This window comes from Salmo salar, chromosome 18 (genome assembly GCF_965601325.2).
Source record: "Salmo salar chromosome 18, fSalSal1, whole genome shotgun sequence".
Classification (NCBI taxonomy): domain Eukaryota; kingdom Metazoa; phylum Chordata; class Actinopteri; order Salmoniformes; family Salmonidae; genus Salmo; species Salmo salar.
The window spans coordinates 1475001-1484000 of NC_138308.1; the positions used below are offsets into that span (position 1 = coordinate 1475001).

The 9000-nt window shown below is 49.0% G+C and overlaps 1 protein-coding gene across 6 annotated transcripts in view; it reads left to right on the forward strand.

The window, feature by feature from the left end:
• The window catches only part of card11 (caspase recruitment domain family, member 11), a 136850-nt gene extending 133496 nt beyond the window's left edge, over positions 1-3354 (forward strand). For 2 of the 6 annotated variants that reach the window (XM_082964662.1, XM_082964663.1), the window contains exons 26-27: positions 1672-1787; positions 2906-3354. In XM_082964662.1, coding sequence (XP_082820788.1) covers positions 1672-1787; positions 2906-3110 — 321 coding nt within the window. In that variant the 3' untranslated portion in view covers positions 3111-3354. The other 4 variants (XM_082964665.1, XM_082964664.1, XM_082964666.1 and 1 more) reach the window with 4 other exon arrangements.
• Positions 3355-9000: the final 5646 nt, after the last annotated feature.

The window sequence follows — 9000 nt, forward strand, 5'->3', positions numbered from 1 at the left end:
TTTAGAGACCAGGAGATCATTACCCAGGGTTCCCCACCTTTCTAGAGAGAGGAGCACGTGGGCAGCCTTCCAGAAACCTGAGAGACAAGACAGTTTAGAGACCAGGAGATCATTACCCAGGGTTCCCCACCTTTCTAGAGAGGGTGCACGTGGGCAGCCTTCCAGAAACCTGAGAGACAAGACAGTTTAGAGACCAGGAGATCATTACCCAGGGTTCCCCACCTTTCTAGAGAGGGTGCACGTGGGCAGCCTTCCAGAAACCTGAGAGACAAGACAGTTTAGAGATCAGGAGATCATTACCCAGGGTTCACCACCTTTCTAGAGAGGGTGCACGTGGGCAGCCTTCCAGAAACCTGAGAGACAAGACAGTTTAGAGACCAGGAGATCATTACCCAGGGTTCCCCACCTTTCTAGAGAGGGAGCACGTGGGCAGCCTTCCAGAAACCTGAGAGACAAGACAGTTTAGAGACCAGGAGATCATTACCCAGGGTTCCCCACCTTTCTAGAGAGGGTGCACGTGGGCAGCCTTCCAGAAACCTGAGAGACAGGACAGTTTAGAGATGAGGAGATCATTACCCAGGGTTCCCCACCTTTCTAGAGAGGGAGCACGTGGGCAGCCTTCCAGAAACCTGAGAGACAAGACAGTTTAGAGACCAGGAGATCATTACCCAGGGTTCCCCACCTTTCTAGAGAGGGTGGACGTGGGCAGCCTTCCAGAAACCTGAGAGACAAGACAGTTTAGAGATCAGGAGATCATTACCCAGGGTTCCCCACCTTTCTAGAGAGGGTGCACGTGGGCAGCCTTCCAGAAACCTGAGAGACAAGACAGTTTAGAGACGAGGAGATCATTACCCAGGGTTCCCCACCTTTCTAGAGAGGGTGCACGTGGGCAGCCTTCCAGAAACCTGAGAGACAAGACAGTTTAGAGACCAGGAGATCATTACCCAGGGTTCCCCACCTTTCTAGAGAGGGAGCACGTGGGCAGCCTTCCAGAAACCTGAGAGACAAGACAGTTTAGAGACCAGGAGATCATTACCCAGGGTTCCCCACCTTTCTAGAGAGGGTGGACGTGGGTAGCCTTCCAGAAACCTGAGAGACAAGACAGTTTAGAGATCAGGAGATCATTACCCAGGGTTCCCCACCTTTCTAGAGAGGGTGCACGTGGGCAGCCTTCCAGAAACCTGAGAGACAAGACAGTTTAGAGATCAGGAGATCATTACCCAGGGTTCCCCACCTTTCTAGAGAGGGTGCACGTGGGCAGCCTTCCAGAAACCTGAGTGGGATTTAAAAAAATCGGTGTATTTTAGTATTTTCAAATACATGCCAATACTTTTTCCAAGGGTATTTCCAAGTACATTCCAATAATCAATCACTTGTTGATTTTGTAAATGTATGTGAAAGTAATTGAGATATTTGTAATAGTATTTGATCCCAGGTCTGTTGTGGGCGCAGGGTAAACACTGTTTGATGGAGGCTGACGTGAGCTGTGTTAATAGTATTTGATCCCAGGTCTGTTGTGGTGCAGGGTAAACACTGCTTGATGGAGGCTGACGTGAGCTGTGTTAATAGTATTTGATCCCAGGTCTGTTGTGGCGCAGGGTAAACACTGTTTGATGGAGGCTGACGTGAGCTGTGTTAATAGTATTTGATCCCAGGTCTGTTGTGGCGCAGGGTAAACACTGCTTGATGGAGGCTGACGTGAGCTGTGTTAAAGACCTGCTGAGGAGAGAGATCTACCCAATCATCATCCACATCAAGATCTGTGACAAGAACATCAGGAAGCTAAGGTACTCTCACCTCTAACCCCATGACCTCTGTCTCCAACAGGAAGCTGCCCCTGCGTGTGGACAGTGAGGAGGTCAGAGTGTGTCGCAGCAGAGAGAGAGAGCTGGAGAGTGTTCCTAACCCCTGACCTCTAACCCCTGACCTCTGTCTCCAACAGGAAGCTGCCCCTGCGTGTGGACAGTGAGGAGGTCAGAGTGTGTCGCAGCAGAGAGAGAGAGCTGGAGAGCGTCCCTAACCCCTCACCTCTAACCCCTGACCTCTGTCTCCAACAGGAAGCTGCCCCTGCGTGTGGACAGTGAGGAAGAGTTTGTCAGAGTGTGTCGCAGCAGAGAGAGAGAGCTGGAGAGTGTTCCTAACCCCTGACCTCTAACCCCTGACCTCTGTCTCCAACAGGAAGCTGCCCCTGCGTGTGGACAGTGAGGAAGAGTTTGTCAGAGTGTGTCGCAGCAGAGAGAGAGAGCTGGAGAGCGTGCCTAACCCCTGACCTCTAACCCCTGACCTCTGTCTCCAACAGGAAGCTGCCCCTGCGTGTGGACAGTGAGGAAGAGTTTGTCAGAGTGTGTCGCAGCAGAGAGAGAGAGCTGGAGAGCGTTCCTAACCCCTGACCTCTAACCCCTGACCTCTGTCTCCAACAGGAAGCTGCCCCTGCGTGTGGACAGTGAGGAAGAGTTTGTCAGAGTGTGTCGCAGCAGAGAGAGAGAGCTGGAGAGCGTTCCTAACCCCTGACCTCTAACCCCATGACCTCTGTCTCCAACAGGAAGCTGCCCCTGCGTGTGGACAGTGAGGAAGAGTTTATCAGAGTGTGTCGCAGCAGAGAGAGAGAGCTGGAGAGTGTTCCTAACCCCTCACCTCTAACCCCTGACCTCTGTCTCCAACAGGAAGCTGCCCCTGCGTGTGGACAGTGAGGAAGAGTTTGTCAGAGTGTGTCGCAGCAGAGAGAGAGAGCTGGAGAGCGTCCCTAACCCCTCACCTCTAACCCCTGACCTCTGTCTCCAACAGGAAGCTGCCCCTGCGTGTGGACAGTGAGGAGGAGTTTGTCAGAGTGTGTCGCAGCAGAGAGAGAGAGCTGGAGAGCGTCCCTAACCCCTGACCTCTAACCCCTGACCTCTGTCTCCAACAGGAAGCTGCCCCTGCGTGTGGACAGTGAGGAAGAGTTTGTCAGAGTGTGTCGCAGCAGAGAGAGAGAGCTGGAGAGCGTCCCATGCCTCTATGCGTGTCTGGAGCCTGAGGAATGGGCTGGGCCTGATGACCTCATCAGAGTGGTGAAAGACAGAATCCAGGAGGAACAGAGGAAGACTGTCTGGGTGGAGCAAGACCTGCTGTAACACACACACACACACACACACACACACACACACACACACACACACACACACACACACACACACACACACAGACACACACCTCACACACCCACACACACCTCACACACACACACACACCTCACACACACACACACACACACACACACACACACACACACACACACACACACACACACCTCACACACACACACACACACACACACACACACACACCTCACACACACACACACACACACACACACACCTCACACACACACACACACACACACACACACACACACACACACACACACTCACACACACACACACACACACACACACACCTCACACACACACACACACCTCACACACACACACACACACACACACACCTCACACACACACACGACACACACACCACACACACCTCACACACACACACACACACACACACACACACACACACACACACACACCTCACACACACACACACACACACACACACACACACACACACACACACACACACACACACACACACACACACACACACACACACCTCACACACACACTCACCTCACACACACCTCACACACACACACACCTCACACACACACACACACACACCTCACACACACACACAGACCACACACACACACACACACACACACCTCACACACACACACAGACACACACACACACACACACACCTCACACACACACACAGACCACACACACACACACACACACACCTCACACACACACTCACCTCACACACACCTCACACACACACACACCTCACACACACACACACACACACCTCACACACACACACAGACCACACACACACACACCTCACACACACACACACACACACACACACCTCACACACACACTCACCTCACACACACCTCACACACACACACACCTCACACACACACACACACACACCTCACACACACACACAGACCACACACACACACACCTCACACACACACACACACACACACACACACACACACACACACACACACACACACACACAAACCGGGAATGGCATGCGTTTTGCAGGCTGCCTCTCAACTTTGCTATTTAATGTGTATTTAATGTGTTTTTAAAAAGCCAATGTATATTTCTGTGTAATTCCTCACTTTGCTTGCTCTTCTAAATTGACTGTATATGTTTTATTCCATTGGGCTAATTTGTATTATCCTTAACGTATTTCCTCCTAGTCTGGGAGTCAAATAGGGGCGACGCACAATTGTCCCAGCGTCGTCCTGGTTTGGCCGGGGTAGGCCGTCATTGTAGATAACAATTTTTAACTGTCTTTAAATAAAATACAAAATTGTTGATAGGTGAAGCTGTAGTCAGCATTTCATTACTATGTCACGTTGGGTGAAGCTGTAGTCAGCATTTCATTACTATGTCACGTTGGGTGAAGCTGTAGTCAGCATTTCATTACTATGTCACGTTGGGTGAAGCTGTAGTCAGCATTTCATTACTATGTCACGTTGGGTGAAGCTGTAGTCAGCATTTCATTACTATGTCACGTTGGGTGAAGCTGTAGTCAGCATTTCATTACTATGTCACGTTGGGTGAAGCTGTAGTCAGCATTTCATTACTATGTCACGTTGGGTGAAGCTGTAGTCAGCATTTCATTACTATGTCACGTTGGGTGAAGCTGTAGTCAGCATTTCATTACTATGTCACGTTGGGTGAAGCTGTAGTCAGCATTTCATTACTATGTCACGTTGGGTGAAGCTGTAGTCAGCATTTCATTACTATGTCACGTTGGGTGAAGCTGTAGTCAGCATTTCATTACTATGTCACGTTGGGTGAAGCTGTAGTCAGCATTTCATTACTATGTCACGTTGGGTGAAGCTGTAGTCAGCATTTCATTACTATGTCACGTTGGGTGAAGCTGTAGTCAGCATTTCATTACTATGTCACGTTGGGTGAAGCTGTAGTCAGCATTTCATTACTATGTCACGTTGGGTGAAGCTGTAGTCAGCATTTCATTACTATGTCACGTTGGGTGAAGCTGTAGTCAGCATTTCATTACTATGTCACGTTGGGTGAAGCTGTAGTCAGCATTTCATTACTATGTCACGTTGGGTGAAGCTGTAGTCAGCATTTCATTACTATGTCACGTTGGGTGAAGCTGTAGTCAGCATTTCATTACTATGTCACGTTGGGTGAAGCTGTAGTCAGCATTTCATTACTATGTCACGTTGGGTGAAGCTGTAGTCAGCATTTCATTACTATGTCACATTGGGTGAAGCTGTAGTCAGCATTTCATTACTATGTCACATTGGGTGAAGCTGTAGTCAGCATTTCATTACTATGTCACGTTGGGTGAAGCTGTAGTCAGCATTTCATTACTATGTCACGTTGGGTGAAGCTGTAGTCAGCATTTCATTACTATGTCACGTTGGGTGAAGCTGTAGTCAGCATTTCATTACTATGTCACGTTGGGTGAAGCTGTAGTCAGCATTTCATTACTATGTCACGTTGGGTGAAGCTGTAGTCAGCATTTCATTACTATGTCACGTTGGGTGAAGCTGTAGTCAGCATTTCATTACTATGTCACGTTGGGTGAAGCTGTAGTCAGCATTTCATTACTATGTCACGTTGGGTGAAGCTGTAGTCAGCATTTCATTACTATGTCACATTGGGTGAAGCTGTAGTCAGCATTTCATTACTATGTCACGTTGGGTGAAGCTGTAGTCAGCATTTCATTACTATGTCACATTGGGTGAAGCTGTAGTCAGCATTTCATTACTATGTCACGTTGGGTGAAGCTGTAGTCAGCATTTCATTACTATGTCACGTTGGGTGAAGCTGTAGTCAGCATTTCATTACTATGTCACGTTGGGTGAAGCTGTAGTCAGCATTTCATTACTATGTCACGTTGGGTGAAGCTGTAGTCAGCATTTCATTACTATGTCACGTTGGGTGAAGCTGTAGTCAGCATTTCATTACTATGTCACGTTGGGTGAAGCTGTAGTCAGCATTTCATTACTATGTCACGTTGGGTGAAGCTGTAGTCAGCATTTCATTACTATGTCACATTGGGTGAAGCTGTAGTCAGCATTTCATTACTATGTCACATTGGGTGAAGCTGTAGTCAGCATTTCATTACTATGTCACGTTGGGTGAAGCTGTAGTCAGCATTTCATTACTATGTCACGTTGGGTGAAGCTGTAGTCAGCATTTCATTACTATGTCACATTGGGTGAAGCTGTAGTCAGCATTTCATTACTATGTCACGTTGGGTGAAGCTGTAGTCAGCATTTCATTACTATGTCACGTTGGGTGAAGCTGTAGTCAGCATTTCATTACTATGTCACGTTGGGTGAAGCTGTAGTCAGCATTTCATTACTATGTCACGTTGGGTGAAGCTGTAGTCAGCATTTCATTACTATGTCACGTTGGGTGAAGCTGTAGTCAGCATTTCATTACTATGTCACATTGGGTGAAGCTGTAGTCAGCATTTCATTACTATGTCACGTTGGGTGAAGCTGTAGTCAGCATTTCATTACTATGTCACGTTGGGTGAAGCTGTAGTCAGCATTTCATTACTATGTCACATTGGGTGAAGCTGTAGTCAGCATTTCATTACTATGTCACATTGGGTGAAGCTGTAGTCAGCATTTCATTACTATGTCACGTTGGGTGAAGCTGTAGTCAGCATTTCATTACTATGTCACGTTGGGTGAAGCTGTAGTCAGCATTTCATTACTATGTCACATTGGGTGAAGCTGTAGTCAGCATTTCATTACTATGTCACGTTGGGTGAAGCTGTAGTCAGCATTTCATTACTATGTCACGTTGGGTGAAGCTGTAGTCAGCATTTCATTACTATGTCACATTGGGTGAAGCTGTAGTCAGCATTTCATTACTATGTCACATTGGGTGAAGCTGTAGTCAGCATTTCATTACTATGTCACGTTGGGTGAAGCTGTAGTCAGCGCTCAGGTCTGTTCAACGCTGGTCCGACCAATCTGATTCCACGCTTCAAGATTGCTTCGATCACGTGGACTGGGATATGTTCCGGATAGCATCGGACGATAACATTGATGTCTACGCTGATTCGGTGAGCGAGTTTATTAGCAAGTGCATCGGTGATGTTGTACCCACGGCGTCTATTAAAACCTTCCCCCAACCAGAAACCGTGGATTGATGGCAGCATTCGCGTAAAACTGAAAGCGTGCGAACCACTGCTTTTAATCATGGCAAGGCGACCGGAAACATGACCGAATACAAACAGTGTAGCTATTCCCTCCGCAAGGCAATCAAACAAGCTAAGCGTCAGTATAGAGACAAAGTAGAGTCGCAATTCAACAGCTCAGACACGAGAGGTATGTGGCAGGGTCTACAGTCAATCACGGACTACAAAAGGAAAACCAGCCCCGTCGTGGACACCGATGTCTTGCTCCCAGACAAACTAAACAACTTCTTCGCTCGCTTTGAGGACAATACAGTGCCACTGACACGGCCCGCTACCGAAACCTGCGGGCTCTCCTTCACTGCAGCCAACATGAGGAAAACATTTAAACGTGTTAACCCTCGCAAGGCTGCCGGCCCAGACGGCATCCCTAGCCACGTCCTCAGAGCATGCGCAGACCAGCTGGCTGGTGTGTTTACGGACATATTCAATCTCTCCCTATCCCAGTCTGCTGTTCCCACATGCTTCAAGATGGCCACCATTGTTCCTGTTCCCAAGAAAGCTAAGGTAACTGAACTAAACGACTAACGCTTCGTAGCACTCACTTCTGTCATCATGAAGTGCTTTGAGAGACTAGTCAAGGACCATATCACCTCCACCCTACCTGACGCCCTAGACCCACTCCAATTTGCTTACCGCCCCAATAGGTCCACGGACGACGCAATCGCAAACCCATCTGGACAAGAGGAATACCTATGTAAGAATGCTGTTCATTGATTACAGCTCAGCATTCAACACCATAGTACCCTCCAAACTCGTCATTAAGCTCGAGACCCTGGGTCTCGACCCCGCCCTGTGCAACTGGGTCCTGGACTTCCTGACGGGCCGCCCCCAGGTGGTGAAGGTAGGAAACAACATCTCCACCCCGCTGATCCTCAACACTGGGGCCCCACAAGGGTGCGTTCTCAGCCCTCTCCTGTACTCCCTGTTCACCCACGACTGCGTGGCCATGCACGCCTCCAACTCAATCATCAAGTTTGCAGACGACACTACAGTGGTAGGCTTGATTACCAACAACGACGAGACGGCCTACAGGGAGGAGGTGAGGGCCCTCGGAGTGTGGTGTCAGGAAAATAACCTCTCACTCAACGTCAACAAAACAAAGGAGATGATCGTGGACTTCAGGAAACAGCAGAGGGAGCAGCCCCCTATCCACATCGACGGGACAGCAGTGGAGAAGGTGGAAAGTTTTAAGTTCCTTGGCATACACATCACGGACAAACTGAAATGGTCCACCCACACAGACAGCGTAGTGAAGAAGGCGCAGCAGCGCCTCTTCAACCTCAGGAGGCTGAAGAAATTTGCCTTGTCACCAAAAACACTCACAAACTTTTACAGATGCACAATCGAGAGCATCCTGTCGGGCTGTATCACCGCCTGGTACGGCAGCTACTCCGCCCATAACCGGAAGGCTCTCCAGAGGGTAGTGAGGTCTGCACAACGCATCACCGGGGGCAAACTACCTGCCCTCCAGGACACCTACACCACCCGATGTCACAGGAAGGCCAAAAAGATCATCAAGGACATCAACCACCCGAGCCACTGCCTGTTCACCCCGCTATCATCCAGAAGGCGAGGTCAGTACAGGGGCATCAAAGCGGGGACCGAGAGACTGAAAAACAGCTTCTATCTCAAGGCCATCAGACTGTTAAACAGCCATCACTAACATTGAGTGGCTGCTGC